The sequence below is a fragment of the Zootoca vivipara genome, chromosome 6, assembly GCF_965207765.1.
Source record: "Zootoca vivipara chromosome 6, rZooViv2.hap1.1, whole genome shotgun sequence".
NCBI lineage: Eukaryota > Metazoa > Chordata > Lepidosauria > Squamata > Lacertidae > Zootoca > Zootoca vivipara.
In genome coordinates, this window is record NC_142589.1 from 86,979,024 (window position 1) to 87,003,085 (window position 24,062).

A 24,062-nucleotide genomic window follows, 5' to 3' on the forward strand; every position below is an offset into this window, starting at 1 on the left:
TCGACAGGGAATCTTTTCATGCAGCATAACTCCCAAAGGGATGTTTTGTTTTTGAAGTCCAACAAGCACTTGGGTTTTGTTTCCCACACACATCGTCAACACACAGTTGAGATTTAAAGCAGACTTTCCGGCCCCTGAAAAGTGCTTTGTGGGGAACTGGCTTCGTTCCAAGAATTAAAGCCAGCTGCAGACGGATTCTGCATTTCCCCACCTGAGGAGTGTTATGTCACCACACCTGCCCAACGATGTGGTGTGTGGGTCTGTACCAAGATCCACCACGTGGTCCTTCGTTCACCTGGGCATGTGCAGAGAGGAAAAGGCCCCCACCAAGGGGAGGATTTTCAATCCATCAGCCTCATGGCAGGATCTAGAATCGATCCAGACCAGGGGGGACCCAAACCTTTTCAACTCACCGGTCACTCCCAGTGCCCCCCTACCCCATTAAAAGCATAATTCAGTAGAGCAGTTTACATGACCCCCCCCCACTAAGGAATATGATAACACAATCTGATCCTCCGAGTCCCTTCCTGCTCCATGATTCTAAAATCCGAAGCAGCAACAATGAATTGCCTATTTAGTCCAAAACCACTTCAAACTGTTTCTGATTAAGCTAAATTAATTTAGCCCCACCCAGTAATGCCAGATTTTCAAAACGGGATCACAGAAGGGTAGAGTTGGAAGGGACCCCCAAAGGTCATCCAGTCCAACCCCCTGCAATGCAGGGATCTCAACTAAAGCTTTCCAAGACAGATGGCCATCCAGCCTCTGCTTAAAACCTTTGATACGTCATTTGCTGAACACACCCCACCCCTTAACAAACCCCTGGTCTCTGAGCTGCCCCCCCGCCCCCGCCCCAAAGAGAGGCGCCTCCTCACACTGCCCCACAGGGGCCTGGGACTTGCCTGTCCATTTCCAACATGGTATCTGAAGAAGTGTGCAAGCACACGAAAGCTTATATCAAGAACAAACTTAGTTAGGTGCTAGTGGACATCTTTTTAAATTTTTTATATACAGCGGTGCCTCGAAATTACGAATTTAATCTGTTCCGAAGGCACCTTCGTAGGTCGAAAAATCCGTAAGTCGAAAAGCGCCGTTGGAAACGCGATTTCCCATAGGAATGCATTGGAAACGGAAAAATTCGTAAGTCGAAGCAACCCCATCTAAAAATTCACAAGTCGAAAAAACCGCTGCGGTTTCCGTTTGGATGTCGAAAACATTGTAAGCTAAGCGCGCGGCCATTTGCCCCATTCGTAAGTTGAAAAATTCAGTTGTCCAGTCGTTCGTAAGTCGAGGTACCACTGTATATTTAGACTGCATCAGACCAACACAGCTACCTACCTGAATCCATTTCCAACAGCAAGGACTTGCAGATTGGCTGGTTGGGCTCCCTCCGTCCCTCCCTCCCTTGCTTGCATGCTTGCTTGCTTCTGGCCCCCAGCACCCCTTGACCAGCCCCAGAGGCACAATTCACCTGCAGAGCTTGTAGCCAGGGCTGCTGCAACAAACAGCCATGCAAGCCTTGGGGAGGCAGAGACATGGCAGGGCATCAGAGGAGGGAAGGAAGGAAAGAGGGAGGGAGGGAGGCCAGTGTTGCCTGAAACACCCCTGATCACCATTCCAGGCGCCCCAGGGTGCCACGGCACACGGCTTGAAAGCCACTGACCTAAGTCACTCTCATGATGGATGAATGAATGAGTTGGAGAGGTCTGGCTGGAGAAAGGCGCCCCGGCAGATTCGACGTAATAGGTGCCGTTCTGTGTCCGGATGAAGCCCTCAAAGAGGCTGTTGATGACGGACCCGTGGCACGAGGAACCTGGTTCTCCTGCGGGAAGGTCAGCAGGGTCATTCATGCAGGCTGGGCTAAAATACACCCATCCAAACATTATGCGACAACGGGAGAGCAACTCTGCAAGCTGCAGGCGTCAGGTGGGGGGTCCTTGGACTCCAACTCCCATCGGCCCCAGCCAGCTGGGCAACACTCAGGGATGATGGGAGTCGTAGTCCATCTGAGAGGGCCAAGGGCACCCAGTCCCTGAAGTTGGGCAAGATGTGTAAATCTGCATCCATTTTGCACAATTTATTCATCTTGATTCATTCAAAGCGCTGCGCACACCCTGGCCTCTGGGATTTCCCCAGCCGTTGCCCCAGGACCTTTCAAAGCACAGTTTCACCGCCTTAAGGACTAGAAGCTTGTTCTCCCCCTCCTTTTAAAATGAAAGCTCGAGTTCATTGATTTCAGAGCATCTGCTCTGAATAGGAGTTACGCAGCAGGCAAACTTCTGTCTGGAATTCTGTTCCGGTAGAGAGAAAGAAAGGCAGGTGGGAGACACAGAGAATACATTCTTTTTCTATCCCCTTTGTGAGATGCTGACATCTTTCCAGACCTATTTTTTTAAATTTTTGTCACCTTCTAGGATGCCAGAGTAAATGAAAGAGAGGTTCGTGAGCCCGGCATCACCGTTTCTCCTGGTGATCTCAATGCCTCTTGCAAAAACACTCCTGTCCCTCCATAGTCTCAGTCTGAAGACCCTGAAACACAGTTTCGACACATGCATTTTAGCTTGCGGAACTCATTGGTAAAAGATGTGGACATCAGAGTGAATAACTTTCGTTGCATTTTTTATTTTTACTTTTAAAAGGATTGGGGAAAATTGCGGGAGGATAAGCCTCTCCCTCAAAGGTCATTCACCTTGACAGCTGCAATCAAACTTCCATCTAAAAATGCAGTGTACCTCTGAAAATCATCTGGTCCAACCCCCTGTGATTCAGGAATCTCTGTTACTACAACTAATCCAGAATATGGCAGCTAGACTGGTGACTGGGAATGGCCGCTGAGACCATATATCACCAGACCTAAAAGACCTACATTAGCTCCCAGTACATTTCCGAGCACAATTCAAAGTGGTGGTGGTGGCCTTGAAAGCCTAAACGGCCTCGGTCCTGTATACCTGAAGGAGCGTCTCCACCCCCATCATTAGGCACTGAGGTCCAGTTCCGAGGGCCTCCTGGTGGTTCCCTCACTGAGAGATGGGAAGCTACAGGGAACCAGGCAGAGGGCCTTCTCGGTGGTGGTGCCCGCCCTGTGGAATACCCTCCTATCAGGTGTCAAGGAGATAAAGAACTACACAGCTTTTAGAAGACATCTGAAGGCAGCCCTGTTTAGGGAAGTTTTTAATGTCTAATGTTTTATTGTGCTTTTAATTCTGTTGGGAGCTGCCCAGAGTGACTGGGGAAACCCAGCCATATGGGCGGGGTATAAATAAAAAATTGTTGTTGTTATTATTGTTACTATTACAGAATTGTAGAGTTGGAAGGGACCACTAGGGTCGTCTGGTCCAACTCCCTGCAATGCATGAATCTTTTGCTCGAAATGGGGCTCGAACTCATGACCCTGAGATCAAGCCTCATGCCGTACTGACTGAGGATCACCCACAGACACCTGCCCCCCTTCCCACTCATGCAAAAGTTAGGCTGTTGAATGGATGGTGTTATTGTACCTCCGGTAGGCTTGGAACTCGAGCAAGATCGATCTCCCGTCTCCCTCCTCCTTTGCCTCTTGATGCATCTTCTCCAAAGCTCCTCTGTCGTAAGAGAGCCTCTCGTGGCGCTTTATGTAGGCTCTTGGGTGTGCAACCTCGCTTGCTTAAACGGAGAGGGAGAGACTCAAAGGGGGCTTTGTTAGGATGGCAGGAACTGAGGGTTTGAATTCAGTCAGCTGATTGCCACACCTCCATCAATATCCCTGGCTGCTGGTAGCACCAAAGCTCTCTCTCCAGGTCAGGGGTGGGAAACCCTTTTCAGACTGAGGGCCACATTCTATCTCGTCCGTCTGTCAAGCCAGAGTGGTGCATGCTCTGGTTGTCTCCCGCTTGGACTACTGCAATGCGTTCCATGTGGGGCTACCTTTGAAGGTGACTCGGAAATGACAACTCATCCAGAATGTGGCTGCCAGACTGGTGACTGGGAGTGGCCGCCGAGACCATATAACACCAGTCCTAAAAGAACTACATTAGCTCCCAGTACGTTTCTGGGCACCATTCAAAGTGTTGGTGCTGTTCTTGAAAGCCCTAAACGGCCTCAACCCAGTATACCTGAAGGAGCGTCTCCACCCCCATCGTTCAGCCTGGACACTGAGGTCCAGCACCGAAGGGCCTTCTGGTGGTTCCCTCCCTGCAAGAAGTGAAGCTACAGGGAACCAGGCAGAGGGCCTTCTCGGTGGTGGCGCCCGCCCTGTGGAACACCCTCCCATCACATGTCAAGGAAAGAAACAACTATCTGACTTTTAGAAGACATCTGAAGGCAGCCCTGTTTAGGGAAGGAAATAAAGAACTACACAACTTTTAGAAGACATCCCTGTATGGGGATGTTTTTAATGGTTGGTGTTTCGTTGTATTATTCTGTTGGAAGCCACCCAGAGGGGTTGGGGCAACCCAGTCAGATGGGCGGGGTACAATAAATTGTTTATTTTTATTTCTTCCCAGGCAACCTTCCAAGGGAGGGTGCGGAGCAGGCCCAGGGAGGGGGTAGCTGGGGAGAGGGTTGTGTCTTGGGGAGGGTCCCAAGGTCCAGAGAATAAGGTGTGGTGGGCCACATTTGGCCCCCAAGGCTGGCATCCCCAAGAGCCAGGGCCAACCCAAGGCATTTGGGCTGCTGGGTTGAATCACAAGATGGTGCCCTTCCTCTGTGGAAGAAAGAGCAAGTGAAGGTTTGCATCAGGAACAAGGGTTGGATCTTCTACCTCTACGGATCCTGCCACCTGAGGCAACCACCTCACCTTGCCTCAAAAGTGGTTCATCTTGTAGTCCAACTGCCTGCAATGCAGGAATCTTTTGCCCAATGTGGGGCTCGAACCCACGACTCTGAGATGAAGAGTCTCCCGCTCTACCGACTGACCTATCCCAGGTCCTGGTTGGCCTTGCCAAGAGTCAGATGGGACTGAGGTTGCACACCCTGGCTCTGCGCCCCTTGCATCTCAGCACAGTTCCCCAGTTAACCTCAGGCCCCTCCTTCCCTTCACAGAAGGCGCACTGTGAGGAACCTATGGCTGACACCTTTACCCAGAGAGGTTAAAACGTTTGCAAACATTCTCTGATGTAACGGCAGCTTAGCCAATTGGGTAGGAGAGATTCAGAGGGGCTTGATTGCTTTTAGTGCGCCCCCCCCCACTTCCCTTTTTCACACACCTTTCAGGATGCAGTGGTTTACAAAGGTTGAAAATTTAGCTACTCCCAATAGCATCCATAACTGAACATTGTTAAAAGTTTGGTTGGGATCCAGCGTTACCAGGTAAGGAGCCTCTGAGATCCTGAAATTTCGGGACCTAAACCTGAGTCTTAAGGGTGGTCCATTGGTGATGTCACAGGGGCAGGACCTGGAGATGGAGGTTAATTGGGAGAAAAGAGCACAGGAGGGGAGAATCCCACCCTTCCCAAGTGTATATGCTATACCAGTGTTTCCAAACCTTGTGCCTCCAGATGTTTTGGGACTACAACTCCCATCATCCCTAGCTAGCAAGACCAGTGGTCAGGAATGATGGGAGTTGTAGTCCCAAAACATCTGGAGGCACAAGGTTGGGAAACACTGTGCTATACAGTGGTACCTTGATTCTCAAACTTAATCCGTTCCGGAAGTCCATTCCAAAACCAAAGCGTTCTGAAATCAAGGCATGCATTCCCATAGAAAGTAATGCAAAACGGACTAGTCCAGGCACCCCCAAACTTCGGCCCTCCAGATGTTTTGGACTACAATTCCCATCTTCCCCAACCACTGGTCCTGTTAGCTAGGGATCATGGGAGTTGTAGGCCAAAACATCTGGAGGGCTGCAGTTTGGGGATGCCTGGATTAGTCCATTCCAGACTTTTTAAAATAGCCCCTAAAACAGCAATTTAACATGAATTTTACTATCTCACAAGACAATTGATCCATAAAATGAAAGCAATAAATAATGTACTGCAGTCAATCAACCAATCAATCAATCAGTAGCTGAACTGGGACACACACAGTCACAAAAAACCCCAAAAACAAAAATGCAAAATAAATAGCAAAAACAGACAGACCTCAGCGTTGCACTCAAAACAGAAGTGTGGCACCCAAAACAGATTATGTTCGGCTTGCGAAAAAAGTTTGCAAACTGGAACACTTACTTCCAGGTTTGCAGTGTTTGGGTTCCAAGTGGTTTGAGCACCAAGGCATTTGAGAACCAAGGTACCACTGTAGTTTGCTGCCAGCTCCTGCTAGGGTGAAACTTGCAAGCTGCATGCACAGTGTTCCATTTAAAAACAAGGACACTCTTGACTACCTGAGGATACAAGCCCTCTCCCTGCCATCTGGAGTGGGGCAGGTAAGCCTGGAGTCTTTGGGTGAGATCTGGAGGTCTGGCAACCCTATTGAGAACAAAATCTGACATTTGCAAACATGTTAAACTCTGGGTGGAGTTAAGCCCTTATTCCACCTTATGCTACCCTATTCTAATCTACATGACTCCTGCAACAACTTCCGGTTGTCTCAAATATCTTTAAAAACAAAGAAAACAAAAAATAATAATGGCTATTGGAAGTTGTTTTCTGCCTGAACTTTGATAGTGGTTGCTATGTAAACATATGGAGGGGTGGTTTTGGCAGGGGTACACAGACTATGGAAGTAATGTGCAATATCTTTGATTCATCGAGAGCATAATACAAAACGGAGGTTTGTAGGACATCATCAAAGGGAAGAGAGCAAGTGGGAAAAGAAAAACGATATTAGAATCCTACCTGAGCCAGGCGTTTGGGAAAGAATCGCTCTCCAAAAAGGGAAACTGAAATACCAGAAAGCCAGCATGGCGCGAAAGAGAAGACTCTTTTCCTTCTTCCGATTAGGGCGTGCCAGGATTCAGAGAAGGTTCGTCATTTGGGGCAATGGCATCACAACACAGGAAGGGTCCTGCACAGGCTTGTTTAATTGGAAGGGTGCAGTTTGGGCTGGTGATACCGTAGTTGTGCCAAATAGGGTTTCTTCCAGCTCCCTGCTGCCAATACTGGGCAACTGTGGCATAGCATTATGTATGGGGTTTTTAGGGGAGGGGATAGTACCTCTGGTGGGGGGACACCTCTGGGGCAGTCTGTCCACCTTTGGTCCCCACCCTGCACTCAGCTCTCACCTGTGGCTCCTAGAAGCTGTCAGCAGGTGACAGCGGCCACAGTCCCAAGAAATGGCTTTGACTGGCCAGCAAAACCAGGTGAGGACCGCCAATGGGTCTCAAACCCTCACTTCCTACTTAGGAGGTTTAGATTCTAGTATAAGAGGCATCTTAACGAAGTTCCTTTGTAAGAGCATGGCCTGAGCTGGCCAGTTAAGTCCCGCCATTTCTCTTCAAAAGTTGTGTTGTTTTCTCCTAGCAAGAATGTTTTATGAGCTGCATACTGTTTTTGAATTTCACTGGCTATCTCATTTTTCGACTGCAGTCCTGAACTGCAAAAGCTTTGCCTAACCTTTGGGGGCAGAGCTTAGAGACGAGAAGACTGGGCACATCGCAAGCCACCATTGATTGGCATGTTTCCATTGGCAGCCCTAAAGATCTTAGCCGTCATCAGGAAATTAGGAATGGGTGAACGACCCAAGACAATAACATCTTTTTTATTTTATTTACTTATTTAATCACATCGTTGAAGTTTAGAGCGCAGGTTTCAAATGGCTCTTATGAGAATATTGCAGCATTAAACTTGAGCGACAATGGTTTTTTATCCAGAAACTGCATGAAAAATACTGTTAATAATCAACAGTATTTTTCATGCAGTTTCTGGAGCCTGGATAGCGCCAGAACATCAAGGTTGCAGGTTCTAGCCCCATATAGGACAGCTGCATATCCCTGCATTGCAGGGGGTTCGACTAAATGACCCTCAGGGTCCCTTCCAACACTACAATTCTGTTTCTGTTTCCTAGTCCAACCCCCTGCATTGCAGGAATCTCAACTAAAGCATCCATGACCAATTGGCCTTCCAGCATCTGATGCCATGCTGTTACCAGAGTAGGCCTTTTCCCACTTCACCTGGTTGGATGCTGTGTCAATGGAGCTCAGTAAGCCGGTCTCTCTCTGTGTGTGTGTGCGCTTTGGCTGATGGAGACACAGGCTTGCCTTGCTCTGTTCTGGACCCAAAGCTATGTGGCTTGGGTTTTTTCTGGAAACCTCCCAATGGGGAAAATCTACTGGCGTGTTAATGCTGTGAACCCTTTGACCTTATGCTCAGGCAGTATATACAAGACGACACACAACTTGTATGTGATTTACTTACATGGTTACAGCTTTGCCCAGGTGGTGTGAAAATAAATAATGGAAAGGGAATGAACAGTTGGAAGGGGTATTCCAGAGTTCTCGTGAGATTTCGTGTGACCTGTCTGGAACCCGGTAAGAAAGGCTTTAAAAAGCTCTCCCTGTGCTGTTTTCCTGATAAGGAAAGTTTTCGAGCTCTCCGCCTTGCTTACTGGGCCTTGGGAAGATTGTGTGAGGCCTTTGGAAAGCTCCCACAGCTTCCCAGAGGCCTCGTGTGACCTCCCCAGAGCCTATTAATTTAGGGGCAGTTCCAGGGGGTGTTATTGACTTTGTGTCAGCCTCCATTGACCTTCATTCCAAGGAAACCGAACCTGGGAAAGTGCAGGCACTGCTTGGGAGGGAAACACCAATAGAAGGAGTTGTTGTTTGGATTAGATATCCCGCTTTATCACTACCCTAAGTAGCCTCAAAGCGGCTAACAATCTCCTTTCCCTCCCCCCCCCACAACAGACACCCTGTGAGATGGGTGGGGCTGAGACTTCAGAGAAGTGTGACTAGCCCAAGGTCACCCAGCAGCTGCATGTGGAAGAGCGGAGACGCGAACCCGGTCCCCCAGATTACGAATCTACCACTCTTAACCACTACACCACACTGGCACTATTGCGTGTGCAAAGCACTGCACTGTTCAGCTTTGCCTTGTCTTTCACCCATATGGTGAAATGTGGCCCTCACAATCCGGCCTTCAGGATTCCCGCCAGACCACAACCTTCAGTGGCATTGCCACATCCCCTCCTGCCACATTGGACCTGGCTGCAATGTGTGCTTAAATCAGAGGTCAGCAAACTTTTTCAGCAGGGGGGAAAAAATTGAACGAATTCCTATGCCCCACAAATTGGGTTATTTGTGGGGCATAGGAATCCGTTCCATTTTATTTAAGAGCTGCAACTTACAAAAAGGGACACATTCTGCTCATGTGAAAACACGCTGATTCCCGGACCGTCTGCAGACCAGATTGAGAAGGCGATTGGGCCACATCCGGCCCCCTGGCCTTAGTTTGCCTACCCATGGCTTAAACAGCGACAACACCCCCGGCAGTGGGGAGGTGGGCACCAGCGCAACAGCACGAGTGTCGGATTGGTGCCACTGCTTAGCCTACAGAGTACAGATTTCTCCACGGCCTGGCTGCTCCAGCTCCCTTTGCAGCAGTCACCTCCACATTGGGAAGCCAGGTGAGCAACGCTACCTCCCCCAGCTGCACCTCATTGACTGCTACACACTCTCTCTGCCCCTGTAGAAACCTCTGACCAGTGCCTGGAATGTTGCCCACGAGGGACTGTGGTCCTGGAGACGGAGCAGATTTGCCACCCCTACTGTACGTGCTTCTCTGGGGTGTTTTATGTATTGTTATAGGATTGGGGTTTGGCTTGGTGTCCGAGGGTCACTCCCCCCGCCACCTGTCCCCAAATCTACCCAACCTGGCCTTTTCCTTACATGGCAAGCAGGAGAAACATGCCAGTTTTTGCAGACACGCTGGGTCGTATCCAATGTGAGCCGTACTCAAGAGAAGCATTAAAATTGATACACTTGACTTAGGTCTACCAATTTTAATGGGTACTCAGAATAGAACCACTGAAATGAATGGATTTGAGCTAGTTGTGCTGATCAATTTCCATGGGTCTATTCTAGGCAGGAGTGGCACTGGACACAAGTCTTCGACTTGCTGTAGAGGTCTGCGCTTCGGAAAGATCCTGCTTTAGACAAGTTCCACATGTCCCAAAGCAGCCCACTTGAATCTGAAGCACACCGCTACCGTGTATGTGTTTCAAAATTATTGCCTGCTGAACATGTTACCAGATAAGCAATATATGAGACTTGTTATTCAACCGAAGATCTATTCCAGGCATCCCCAAACTGCGGCCCTCCAGATGTTTTGGCCTACAACTCCCATGATCCCTAGCTAACAGGACCAGTGGTCGGGGATGATGGGAATTGTAGTCCAAAACATCTGGAGGGCCGAAGTTTGGGGATGCCTGATCTATTCCCTGTTCCAACAGAAGCAAAAATCTGTTTACAAATTTAAGATAGCTCCATTCACCCACCTATTCTCTAACTTTGATTGCAATTCCAACACCCCTCCTCAAAATAAGTGATTTGGGGGGGAGACCAAGATCATGAAAATACTTCCAAAAAAGCAGCTGTCACATAATTGTAAACTGGGTTTATTTATTTATTTATAGAAAATGGAATGCCTCGTAAAAGAAACATTTTCTTTTAATGAGGGGGGAGAGAGAAAGTTTGCATGTGTGTGGGGGGCGGGGGTCACATACAGAAATACACGTTACCAAAAAACCCGAATGGCTTTTGTTTCTTTCACATATTGAGCTATGAAGTAAAACAATGAAGGTTAACTTAAAAGTCACAGTCAGTGGTACACTTGGGGGGGAGAGTAGCAGTAGTGTGTGTGTGTGTGTGTGTGTGTGTGTGTGTGTGTGTGTGTGTGTGTTCCCCCATCTGTTGCCATTTGTACAGTTAAAAAAACAACGCTGAAACATTCAATAGCGGCGGCTGAAGCGAGGGTCCCCAGGCCTGCTTCCTCTGTCTTGTCCCGAAAAGCCTTCTTCTTGTGACTCCCCGCTGTGTGATGCCTGGCCTGGCGGGCCACTTGGCAAGAATCCTCCCCGCCTAAGGAAGGGATCACAAACCAAAATAAAACAAACAAAAGGTTTTGCATATTGCCTTGCATCTCAGTTTGCCGGGACTCAAATCTGCAGCGGGGTCCTGACGCTTTGGGGGTTGTGTGGCAGGGGTCCATTTGAGCACCAGGTGCAGGGAAAGTGGCAAGGAAACTCTTGCCCTCGTGAGCAAGACTGGGTCAAACACTTAGCAGCGTTCAAGATGAGCCTTCTGGATCAAGCCAATGGCCCATCTAGTCCAGCCTCCTGTTCTCAGAGGCTGACCAGATGCCCGTGGGAAACCCACAAACAGGAACCAAGCCCTCTTTTCCCTACTGCAGTTTCCCGCACCTGGAAATCAGGTTTTTGACCTGCACTTGTGCACAATATTTTTCTTTTTTTAAAAAAGGTGTTATAAGCCAAGGTGAACGTGAAATAGTTAAAACTGAACTTTTTTTTATTTTAAAGAAAGCAACACTGGAACTCGGAAGGAGCAACAGCAGCAATCGGGTTGTGGGTTTGTTTGGCCTTGCTGGAGGAGGTTATGCAACAAGAATTGTCAACAAGATAATGCTCAGCCAGAACAGGAAATTAAATGGCAGTGGCATCTCTAGTGCCACCAGACCTCACAGGATGTGTGTGTGAGGCAGCAATTAGGTAATGCAATGCCAAAAAACAGCCACTCTATTAGTGGAGCCGGGAGGTAGATTTGGAAAGCGTTCTTCTGAGATCGGGGCAGGGAGGGAGGGAGAGCAGTTGGATGCAACAGAGAACAAGAAAAAAGACAAATGCAGTTGCTTTATTACTTATTTTAATTTAATGTTTTAAATTGTTTTTTAAAACTTGTTTTAACCAATCATTTTATTGATTTTTTTAAAAAAAACTGGCTTGAGGGTTTTTGTTTTACAATCAAGCTGTGTGTAAGTCTCTGGAGTCCCGGTCACAGGAAAAGGCAGGGTATATATAAATATATAACAGTAATAACACTACTAACATCAATATTAATTTTATGAAGCAAGTAATTCTGAAGGCAAGGCTGAAAGAGGCTTCTTACCCAGACATTCCACCTCGATGAAAGATGTGGCCACGCCTCCCTCTGCCCCCACCTGGGAAAAAGCCAAGAGGAATTATAAGGGCAGGGTGCACTAAATACATCCGAGATGCTCTTAGCCTAGTTTATCATGTTTTTCTCCCTATAACTACAGGGGGGGAAAGAAAAAGAAAGGAAAAAAAAGCTTTGGAAGCAGAGTGATTGTGAGCCTGCAAGGCTATAGAGTCTTGGTGGTACCCCTATCGAGTAGGGCAGTAAATGTTTCGATTTTACAGAGCAGGAACTGAGGCAGAGACAGCAGCTTGGCAAATTTCACAGGATTCCAATTAACAACAAACATGCCATGCTGCTCAGTGTCTCCCAACCTTTTGAAGCCCATGTGCCCCTTTAGCCAACATAAAAATCCCACATACCCATTAAAATTTAGCTCCTCTTAAGTACAGTATTTTATTTCAGTTTTCAAATGGATTGAAATTTTGTGACTTTTTCTTTTGTACTTCTGCAGTACAGTACATGCTTTTTGGAAACACTCTCCCCAATCTTCAGATATCCTCCCTGGTGGAGAAACACTGCTCTAATGGATTTCTCTCTAACACCCTTCCCTTGTCTATCTAACAGGCTCTTCGGACAAGTACCCACCACTGGGCCTACCGAAGGACACAACCAACTTGGGTCCACTGATTTCTATGTGACTACTTTTGAGTAGAGCTTAGCATCAGCATCCAGGGGAGAGAACGAGAACCCAGCAGCTGAACAGGAAGAGACTTACCTCGCCACCGGTCATGATCCCGCCCCATCGCACCCCCATTGTTGCTCTGCCAGGAGCGATCTTCAAATTTTCTACCATGATCCCCCCAGTCACGCCCATCTCTGGAAAAAAAGAAGTGCGAGGTTTATTTTATTTTAAAGACACTGTTTTTTATCTACCTGCAGAAGAAAATGCTTAAATCCCTTCAAAACACACAAAATCCCCCAGAATTTTGGGGACAGGCAGTGGAAGACAGCACTGCTGTTGTGCTATGCTTGGGATGTTTTTTTGGGAGTACTACAGGTGAAACCTGGAATATCAGAATATCGCAAAAAAGTGCATTTATTTCAGTAATGCAACTTAAAAGGTGAAGCTAATCTATGAGATAGATGCATGACATGCAAAGCAAGGTGTATCAAGCCTTTATTTGTTGTCATTGTCATTATTTGTCGTTAGGCGGGTCAATTATAAATGGAATGGAATTAATGAAATGTAATAGTGATGTTTATTTTTGTATGATTGTAATCATTTGCTTTATTACTGTGGAATTTACAAAAGAAAGCATTTGTAAAAATTGAAAGAAAACAAAAGCACACTCCTTTCTTCAACTGTGAGCTTCTTGGGAGACAGAACTATTAAGAAAAACAATTAAGCTGCTCCATATATGCAAGGACATCAAGACTTAAGCACTGGTGTGGCGGCTGCTCCACCACCACCTGAGTACACTCACCGGGAATGCGGGGTTATTCCCCGTCCCTCACTCAAGCGCCTGTCAGACCCATAGCTGCTCCAGCCATCCCGCGAGTGGCGATCTGGTCCCCCATGGCGGTCGTCTGTGTGATGCTGCAGGAGCAGAGACAGGAAATGGTGTCATGCACTCGAAGAAAGCAAGCGGCATTTAGTCTTAAGTGGTTTTGCACTACCAGGCCCACAATCAATGCAGCTCACCTGTCCGTCTCGGTCTCCCATTATTCCTCGTGACCCTTCTCTCCTGGAAAGAACAATATAATTGGCATCAGGCTCTTGAGCCAAACTGTTACCTGCTATGCACAAAGGTTAAAGGAGCACCGGCAACCTGTTTCTCTTGGATAGAGGAATAAATTCATGCTACGCTCACTCAACTTCAACATTTGCTTAAGGATGGAATCCATATTTATCCTAGGGTGCAGCCCCCCCCCCCGCCATGGGGAACCAGGTTGCCACTCGGGGGATGGCTGGAGCAGCTATGGGTCTGACAGGCGCTTGAGCGAGGGATGGGGAATAACCCCACATTCCCGGTGAGTGTACTCAGGTGGTGGTGGAGTACCCCCCCCCACAAGCTGACTTGAACTCCTTTCAGCCCCAAAAGTCAAGGTCAGGGATTATAAGAATTGTAGCATAGCAACACCTGAAGAGTCCTTTTCCCAGATTTATATACTGCTTTTTAAATCCAAGGCTGATTCCCAAAGCAGCTTACTGTTACAATACGCAGAAAGCTGCAAGGAGGTGTGTAGATTCTCCAGCAGGTGGTGAAAAGGCTCTTTCCTCCAGAGGAGTTACAGGTGGACTCGAGGGCTGACTGATATGGCACCTCAGTGTAGGCTTCTTAGAGCCACCCAGTCTGCAAAGTAGCAGGGGCCTCCCTTCCCCAAAGAAGGCATTTTGCTAGTGAACAATGGCTCATTTTGGAGGTGCCCAAATAAATCCCACACCTTTTAACTAGGATGCCCTAGGTAGGAATGACACTGTATTCTTCACATCTCCCCCACCCCAGACAATCCTTCCCAGAAATTTCTGCCTAGGTAAGACACAACTGAGCTGTGTAACCTGCTTAGGGAATTTTTGTTGCTTGAAGGCACATAAATTATTGTAAATAAGCATCTCCCCCAGCAGGAGGCAAAGCTCATCACTCTGCTGACTCACCTGTCCAGGGAATGGTCTTGGTACCGCCCACGATCCCTATGATCAAAGTCATGAAACCGGTCCTGGCGACTGAAATCAGAGCGATGGCGGTCATCCAAGGCCATCCGCTTTGCCTCTGGCCAATATGGTTCATCTCTCCTGCAGGGGGGGGGGGGGGCAGGAAGGAGGTAGAGGAAGAGGTCAAGAAAGGAGATTTCTAGCCACTCTGTGTTCTTGATATATCAACATGACAAAACAAGATGGAAGGAAATAAAGACTTCCCATGGACAATAAAACGGCTTTGATAAAGAAGAGATTATCATACTCTGCCCCTCAATCACTAAAGTACAGCTTAATTCACTTAACTGAATGTATTAATTCAGGCGCAGCTAATATGGCCCCCTTAAGATGTTGTCTCAACTTCCATCAACCCCAGCCAGCATGGCTGACAGGCAGGAATGATGGGAGGTGTAGTCCAACAGCACCTGGAGGGCACTGCACTGGCTACTCCCTGCTTTAATCTAAATTAAGCCCCCAAGTGTTTGCTTCCTCCCAATTCTTTGTTATTTGTTTAATCAGGCTATGCAACGGTTGTTATAATTTGATGATAAAAGCCCCTGCTGTGGCAAAGAAAAGGGAAAAGGGCGGTTTCCCTCAACATCAGACCTTTGTTGGCATGAGCAAAGATGAACGAATAGCCTGATCAGTTATAAGACCGTTTTCTAGGTTTCCCACTGGAGCAGTGCAAACTGCGTGGAATGTCCTGACTCTCTAGGACAGATGAAGAGACCAATACAGCTCTTCAAATGCCTGCAAACCCCTAGTATATGCTTTGATAAGAAAGCCTACTTGTGAAGGAAGGTGAAGGAACTCTAAAAAGAGCATGAAAGGATATTGTTAGGAAAATCTGCTGACTCAAGACTGTATTAGTAACGTGCCAAGAATGTTCAGGCAGGAAAAACTTGTCCTGGAGCTGGTCTGATAGAGAGGAAGCATCCTGTTCCTTCTCACAGGTATGCTTTCCCTCTAAGAATGGGACTCAATTTCTAGGAATGTGTAAAGTTTTTTTAACAATATTGTAAAGAATCTCTTGGATTTCCCTCTTCCCCTTTGTGGGTCCTATTGTTAATCATTTCCTCCTGCACCTTTTATGATAATCCAAATCTTTTAACCTCTCCATCATGTCCAAAATTCACCATTAAACTACGAAGTGTTATTCCAATCCTACCAAATTGATGGATTATGTTGAAATGGCTAAAACAGGCACCCCCAAACTTCGGCCCTCCAGATGTTTTGGACTACAATTCCCATCTTCCCCGACCACAGGTCCTGTTAGCTAGGGATCATGGGAGTTGTAGGCCAAAACATCTGGAGGGCCGCAGTTTGGGAATGCCTGGGCTAAAATGACCGGAAGAATCGGAAATCAGGAAGACCAAAATTTTTAATAAGGAATTGGGAATTTATCTTAAAAACCATTGTAAGCAGTTAAAATTGTTGGGTAAATCTGTCTCAAACATCACAATGGTGTGGTCATCGAAGAAACCCACTCCCCCCCCCTTTCCCTGCTCCTTCCGGCTTCCAAAAGCACATATATGCAGTTTGCAGGCTGGTAGGAGGGTGGTGCTTGCCTAGCTAAAGGCACCACACTGAATCCAGCTCTAGATGGACTATGACAAGTTCCCCACCCCTCCCGCTACAACCATAGGGATTTCCTGAAGTCTGCTCATGGGGGGAGACGAGCTTTACCTCCCGTCCATATCATACGGCCTCCTCAGGGCCACCCGCCTCTCCTGCTCGTAGCGCAGCTGCTCATGCTGCCGCCGCAGCTCCTCCCTCTCACGCTGGATGCGCTCCTGCTCCCTCCTCCTCTCATGCTCGATGTGTATCCGCTCTCTTTCCAGGCGTTCCCTCTCCATCCGCTCTCTCTCCAGGCGCGACCGCTCAAACTCCAGCTTCTCCCGGGTGATCTCCAGCTTCTCGCGCTCCTCTTGCTCCCAGATGGAGTGCAAGCGCTGCTTCTGCCTGTCACGGTTCCTGGTTTAAAAGGAGGCGGGTGAAATGTTATGAAGGCCCACCCCTCACAGATGGAAGTCTTAGCACCCATGTAAAGGTTTAAGGCTGAGAGGGAAAGTCTGTCAGAAGTGGGGTAGCTTCCGAGGGTGTGTCTTGTTTCCTCTCCTCTCTCTACAGGTAAAAACCTCTTGGCTCACCAGCCCTTTGGCTCTTACCCTGTGGTTCGCAGCCTTCAAGCAGAGACCATCAGCCTGCAGCAAACTAATACACTGGGGGTTCTAGCAATGGTGGAAGCAGTGGAATGCTGACATTGGCAGGGTGAGGAGTTGGAAACCCAGGGGCCTAAGGCTGCTCTTTATTTTGCATCATTCTCAGTGCTACTCTCGCTCCCGTTGGCACCGAGCAGCCAGTTGACTGGGACTATCTAGAGCAGCGTCTAGTGTCCCTCTAACAGGTCCAATCATTCGTTGCTTCACCAGCCTTACATTACACTCATGGGGAGGGGGCAGAAACTTAAGAGCACAGGTTTGAAAAGATATTCAGTCCACAGGTAGCACGGGATCACCTCCGTGCAACACAAGCATCATGGGAACAAAGGTAATGTTGGGGACATCAAGGCCAGAAGGCAAGGCTGTTGTTGTTATTTATTGAATTATGTTTGACAAAAAGGTGGCTTTGATTTGTTTTACATCTGAATATAGGTTAAGTTTGGTTAACAAAGCATTATTCTGCTATTTTGATTATTCTGCTATTTTGTGTTGATTGAGGTGCTTTCTTTCTGCTGTTAGATCCTTTGGGCTTCCTTTGGGAACAAAACAGCTGTACCTTTAAATGGATGCTTATTCAACTGCTCCATCTGTTTGTTTTTTTGTACTGCTGTGGTTTCAGCTGAACAGCTACATTATTTTGCTGGAAGGAGAACAACCCACTTCGATTTATTTTTAACCACACACATATATATAGAAAGGCGGCCGGGGGGGGGGGAGCGCCCATGTGTCTTTTAACAAAGTGTTCCAAAACAGTAATACCAAACACCTTTCATTCTCTCTAGCCCTCACTGAAGATAATATGTTCAATACTCCAAACACTGGTCAGTCATACAAGTTAGAATGCAACCGGCACCTTTTTAACCACTAGCTCTTGCAGTTGCCACACAAAAAACAAGATTTTGCCTCATTAAGAGATTTGAGTCTTTACGGTCCAAGAGGAAGGCATATTTTCTTAAACCAGAACTAAACTGTACACACCCACTGAAAAAAACAGGCATTGGACAAACAGCAGAAGTGATTTGAGCCACTTTCCATCTTCAGGCAGAAGCAGCAACAAAATATTTGCAAAAGCCAAGCTTGTACAAAGTTCTTAAAATTTTTCTTGATGCACAGATTATGTGATTAAATAGGCAGAGCACATAAAGGATCTATTTTCAAACCTGCCGGGATTGTGGCTTCCCAAGTTTCAGAAAATGAGAGGCTTTGACTATAATAAAGAGTCTAATCATTGACAGTCCAAGGAGAAGAGCTGTCTCTTCAATAGCTGTAACAAAACTGCTCCACACTCACATGAACGCCTGCATAAGTCTCACAGCACAGCCTTCTGTGATGGCTGGCAGTGGTGGTAGTTGTAGGTCTGCTTGCTCTCCTGTTTGTTCAGAAGAGAACCTCATGCCATACACCTCCATTCACATTCGCTCAGCAGAAGAGGCAGAAAAGGGATGTACAAGAAAAGCGTCTACATCACAGGGTGGAATTAAAGAGAACCTGTTAGGAGAAACCTGCTGAAGAAGGGCAGGAGGGAGATACTGTAATATGATGCCTGAAACAAGGAGGGTGGAATTAAAGAGAACCTGTTAGGAGGACCCTTCCTGCTGAAGAAGGGCAAGAGGGAGATACTGTAATATGATGCCTGAAACAAGGAGGGAGGCGGCCAAGGCAGCAGTCCTATGGAAAGTCCTTCTGGCAGCACACCCAAATGGTCAAATTCAGAGGTCAGCAAACTTTTTCAGCAGGGGGCCGGTCCACAGTCCCTCAGACCTTGTGGGGGGCCGGACTATATTTTGAAGGGGGGGGGGGGAATGAACGAATTCCTATGCCCCACAAATACTGGTACTCTTTAAGATATGGTAGGACTGCGTCTGCAAACAGAACTGTCATCACGAAATCAGCACAAACCCTTGTCAAACTAAAGATGGGCAGTGGGCATAGGAGCCAACTCCTATGGGACAAGGTCCCTCCACCCCCTCAATAAAATATTTGAGGCCGAAGTTCATGGGCATTGCCATTCAATGGTGTGTGTGTGTGTGCCGCATCTTGTGATCAATTATGCAGGGCGGGGATTAAACCCCCCCCTATTTTATTCAAGTTGGCACCTGGTGGGGGCCGGAAATAGAAAATAATGTTTCAAGCCGCTTCTTCGAAGCATCGTTTATTATGTAATTTCTATGCCGCTTGATATATTTAAAACGTGGCGTACAAAGAACTGAAGCAACAGACCACTTAAAACATTACAAAAATACAATTACATATAAAAATGTCACATTAATACAAAGTTACTAATATAGTTAAGAATCTGAAGAACCACCAGGTTTTTCAAGCTCCAGAAGGAAGTCTTTGTCTTCATGTCGAACTGCATGAAAGGTTGTTTGTGTCAGTGAGCGACCGAGTTACCTTTTCTTTCTTCCTGTTGGCTGATGTGAGATGCTTTCCCCACATCCTTGTGCATGAGGTGCACCAAAACCACCACTTGCTGGGTAAGTTCTCAAAGGCTGCAATCCTAGCCTCACTTACCTGGGATCAATTTCAACAGTACTTTTGAGTAGACATGGTTAGAATTGCGCTGGAACAGGTCAGGGGTGACGTTCCAAGGGTTTTCGGGCTGGGGTGGGGGAATTCTTTAATCTACAATTGTGTTTCAGCTGGGGAATATGTGGACAGCAGAAACATATAAAAAGGAGACCCCCTTCCCAAAAAATGATTTATTATGTGTGTGGAAGTCCTCCTTGCTTCCTCAGGGCACTCTGGAATGGAACCGAATTGTGAACCCTGGTGCGTGAGGTTTGTAGACTTGACACAGCTGAGGGGCATTTTGAGACAGAAAGAGCCCTTTCGACACTGTTCTAGACATTGGGGTCTGTCGGTGGAGAAGAGCTGTTGAAAACCATGGACCTGAGACGCTGTAGACATGGGAGTATAACCCTGGTGGTGCCTCTGGCTGAATATGATCTGATGAGAACCTGGAAGCTGATTTATACAAGGCCAGTCTATTTGCCCATCTGGTCCATTATCTGACAGTGGCTCTGCAGGGTCCCATCACCAAGCCTTTAATGAATTCTGCACTGTTCATTCTTCTTATCCCCAGGATCCAGAGATTAACATGCAGCTGCTGGAGCATCAGGAAAGAGGACATACCTTGACTTTGTGGAGGAGCAAACGGGCAAGGCAGGTCTGCTGTTGCAGCACCTAGGATGCCTCTACCGGAGCATCTTGCTCTGAGCTGAGCCCTTTTGGACTCTGCCTCCAGTCCACTCCCTTTCAGAGTACTCAAAACGGCCAATTCTTTGGCCCGAAAGATGGGCACTTCTCCTGCATTCCATTGCTCCTTGTCCTACCAGACTTGCAATATTATCATGGGAGGCACTGCTTCTCCATCCTAGGGAAGGCACCTGGTGAGGGATCTTGGCTCTGCTTCTTCAGGTCTTGCTCCATCAGTGGGCCTGGCAGCTTCAGGTTTAGTAATGCCCAGGCTATGAGCCAGAAACCTGGCCTGGCTCTTTTGCTAGTACAGGTGTCTCTCCAGTTACAGGTGTTCGACTTGCGTGCAACTGCGTGCACATGCAGCACTGGAAAATAATTACATTGCGAAAAGGTGCAAAAACGGCCCAAAAAGAGTGAGCAACGGCTACCAATCTCATGAGCTTTTATGCTGACCTTTGAGACCTGTGGATAGCTGGGAGTTTGAGAAAGGAGGTTTGGAAGGAAAAATTGTGGTGAAGTTTGGGGTTTTTTGTTTTTGGATTTCGAAAGGTTTGTAGGGTGCTTACAGGATATTCAGACAGTGTTCTCCATTACACAAGATTTCACATACACACGACACCCAGGAAGGTAATCTGCAGTACTGTAGTTTCCAACTCCGTATCCTTGTTACTGCTGAATTCTGGAGTCATTTGCACCTTACAACTGGAGGGAATGGTGCTGGAACTGTGCATTTAGAATTCCAGCTCCCCCGAGCCAACATGGATCAATTCCCTTTTCCTGGATTCTTGAGTGATATTTTAGAATCAAGGCATCTGGTTATCTTCTCAGAAATACTCTGGGGGAATCTCTAGGACTGGATGACCAGCTTAATGTTCCAAGAGTCAGAGGGCCTCAGACATCTTGAGGAGAGGTGGAGCCTTGCATCTAAGATGCTGGTTGTTCCTGGTTCTTAGTTCCAGAAAACTCTCTCCCTGAGCAATCTGTCACAGGGCTGCCAAGGTGACACACTGCTGTCCTTTCTCCAGGCCTGTGGCCAAAAAAGATCCAGATTTGGCAGGAAAGTGTCAGAATTCCCAAGACTTATTCCTTTCCTCTGCTGTGAAGAGAGCTAGATGATCGTAAGCAGAACAGCAGAGATCATACCTGGACTGCAAAATCTGGGATCGGCAGCTGCGTGACACCGGAAGCTGTGTAGACACAACTTCCGGTGTCGCTTTGCCCATCTATGGGCGCCAAAAATGGCCGGCGCCGGCAACAGAAGTCGCGACTTCGCATGTCCGGAAGTGCGTAGACGCAACTTCCGGCACCGGCCATTTTCGGTGCCCATAGATGGGCAAAGCAGCAAAAAAAAAAAAAGGCCGCCGGCAGGAGCGGAATATGGGAGAATAACTGGAGAGGAACTGATACGGGGGGCCGCCGGGAAACGGTAAGAAAAAACGGGGGCTTCCCAGGGAAAACGGGGTACTTGGCAGCTATGGCAGAGATCACCAGGCTGTTACTAGGTAGGAATGGCTCTGTTGTCAGTGCCAACCAAGAGGCTCTGCCAGCATCAAGAGAAGTCTTTCTTTACCTATGCCAGAGTGAGACAGGAAACACACGCATAGGCTAGGGCTCAAGGGCAGAACCACCTTGTTCTACATTTGAAGGCAGAGTGGACACGATTTCAAGTATGTGAAGTTAACCCTTTTATTCCTCACTCTGCAGGTGGTAAGGAAACATCTACCATAGCTGCCAAGTTCTCCCTTTTTTTAAGTGAAATTCCCTTATGCTGAATAGGCTTCCTCGTGAGAAAAGGGAAAACTTGGCAGCTATGACATCTACTGCTACGGATGCTGCCTCTGGCTTTCTAGGCTCCTGCCACAGGCACCACCAGAGCCAAGGTTTAAAAACAAGATGCAGGCTACTTCAGACCTGGAGTAGGAAAAGTTAGATGTTAGCAGATGAGCCATTAGGGTGAGGCTCAAGCAAGCACAGGGCCTCTAGGAACAAATCTGTCTCCACGAGTAGCGCTGCTTGCCTGCCTGCCCCGACTGCCAATCCAGCAGGCTAAAGAAAGCAATTGATTGTGGCTGTGTGGTTCTGCAGGCAGGGTACTTTGGGGTCTTGACCCCCAGGTCCGTCCAAAGTAGTTTTCCAGCAAAACTTGCTGCTGAACTGGGGTGTGCGCACACCCTGTTTGTTCACCGTTAGCCTGTGAGGTGCTGACCCAAGTATAGAAATATTTATCACATGCTTACCATTTACGAAAAGTGAAGGATGAAGAGAAGGATGGTAGTGGAAAAAATTGTTTGAGAAGCAAATTTTGTTTTGCCAAAACAGGATCTTACCGGTGTGGCTCTTCGCTCAGCCGTTTCTGATCTCTGCCTTTGCTGAAGGGCCTCTCTCTGCTTTTTTCTCTACTCTCCGATTTGCGATCCTGGCTCTTGACACTCTAAATGAAAACACCCAGAATTGTAAAACGTTAACAGAAAAGTATGATTTTAGGGGAATTTCACTCTGGAAAAAAACCCCCAATATGTTCCCTCAATTTGCAAACTGCCCAACCGAATCAGCCATTTGATGCTTTTACAGGTGCAAGAGATGCTCTTCTCCGATCTGAATTCCTGATATCCATTTTTGAGAAGACCAGTAGCTGTGGCCCAAATTTGTTCTTGCTGAATTTCAGAATGCCAGTGAGATAATCAATTTCCTAAATGTCTAATTTACGCAAACATTTCCCAGCATTATAAGCACCAAAGTTGTCTTCAGCGTGAGGTAGTGGGTATTGAACAATGCACAAAAAGATTTAGAATTACTGCACAACCTTCACAAATGTGCCCTGTGCCGTCCTTTCTATTTGTGGGCTTAATGCAGTGTTTCTCAACCTTTTTTGGGCCACGGCACACTTGTTCTGTGAAAAAAATCACGAGGCACACCACCATTAAAAAAGTTTAAAAATTTAACTGTGCCACCCTATATTATAATTATGACTGTAAGAAACACTTGCCAAATATTGCTTTCCGGCGGGCCGCCAGGCACGTGACAATGCAAATCGCCCTTCTCGTCACCGCACGTCGCGGCACACCAGCCAGCGTCTCGCAGCACACTAGTGTGCCGCGGAACAGCAGTTGAGAAACGCTGGCTTAATGAATGCAGGCCCAGTTGCTATGAGAAAATGATATACTCTTAACAGTCTGAATCGGCTTCCAACAAGGGATCTTAGAGCACAAGGCAACTCAAATTGACCAAATCTGGTTCCAATTTACTTAAAGGGGCTTAATTTTAAAAAAATAAATGATTATTTCATGTTTCTATACAGAACACATTTCCAAAATCCTGGCCAAATATGACTTGCTATCTCTTCAACTATAAACAAAATATCCGTAAATTAAATAAATAATTAAAAAATTCCTTTAAAACACAATAATACAGCTTCCTGTCCTGCAGCTGAGCAGTTTAAGGAAGTCCTCACGCCTTCTGGCTAAGGTGTTGAGGAAGAAGCAACTGACATCCATTGCAGACATTGTGATATATCAGCATACCACAAAATTTAGCTGCCGATATATCATGTTGTTGAAAAGCAGATATTGCCCAGATATTGCCCAGCCCTAGGTTGGGTTAGATGCATACCATTCTATTTTCTATCCAATGGGAGGGACAGCACTCTCCTGCAAAGAGCCATCTACATCTTTATAGTACCTGGAAACGATATCTGGTGAATATCTCACTGCAGCCCTGCAAGCTCAGCTAAGGGAGCATTAGTAGAAAAGGCCGCAGAGGTAGAGGCAGCCCTGGTAGAACATGCCGTGATTAGGCAGCGCTGGTTTTTTATATTGTAATTTTATGTTGTGAACTACCCTGAGATCTATGGGTATAGGGCGTCATACAAATTTAATAAATAATAATATACACGTTAGTCATAGAGCAGAAATTAACAGACACAACTAGCTTAAGTCCATTAATCCAATGAGTCTATTCTGAGTAGAACTTAAGATACTAT

General features: G+C 47.1%; 2 protein-coding genes across 3 annotated transcripts in view; both read right to left on the bottom strand.

The window, feature by feature from the left end:
• LOC118086073 (disintegrin and metalloproteinase domain-containing protein 10) overlaps nt 1-6,905 on the bottom strand; it is a 35,114-nt gene extending 28,209 nt beyond the window's left edge. The window contains exons 1-4 of one of the 2 annotated variants that reach the window (XM_060275399.2): nt 6,753-6,905; nt 3,498-3,642; nt 2,408-2,529; nt 1,664-1,822 (exon numbers count right to left, since the gene is read on the bottom strand). In XM_060275399.2, coding sequence (XP_060131382.1) covers nt 1,664-1,822; nt 2,408-2,529; nt 3,498-3,642; nt 6,753-6,819 — 493 coding nt within the window. In that variant the 5' untranslated portion in view covers nt 6,820-6,905. The remainder of the gene's footprint in view (nt 1-1,663; nt 1,823-2,407; nt 2,530-3,497; nt 3,643-6,752) is intronic. The other variant, XM_088672953.1, reaches the window with a different exon arrangement.
• A 3,546-nt stretch (nt 6,906-10,451) lies between these two features.
• Nucleotides 10,452-24,062, bottom strand: part of LOC118086526 (scaffold attachment factor B1) — a 31,344-nt gene continuing 17,733 nt past the window's right edge. The window contains exons 14-21 of the mRNA XM_035118242.3: nt 22,411-22,514; nt 16,347-16,634; nt 14,622-14,759; nt 13,668-13,710; nt 13,450-13,562; nt 12,741-12,841; nt 11,975-12,026; nt 10,452-10,930 (exon numbers count right to left, since the gene is read on the bottom strand). Coding sequence (XP_034974133.1) covers nt 10,801-10,930; nt 11,975-12,026; nt 12,741-12,841; nt 13,450-13,562; nt 13,668-13,710; nt 14,622-14,759; nt 16,347-16,634; nt 22,411-22,514 — 969 coding nt within the window. The 3' untranslated portion in view covers nt 10,452-10,800. The remainder of the gene's footprint in view (nt 10,931-11,974; nt 12,027-12,740; nt 12,842-13,449; nt 13,563-13,667; nt 13,711-14,621; nt 14,760-16,346; nt 16,635-22,410; nt 22,515-24,062) is intronic.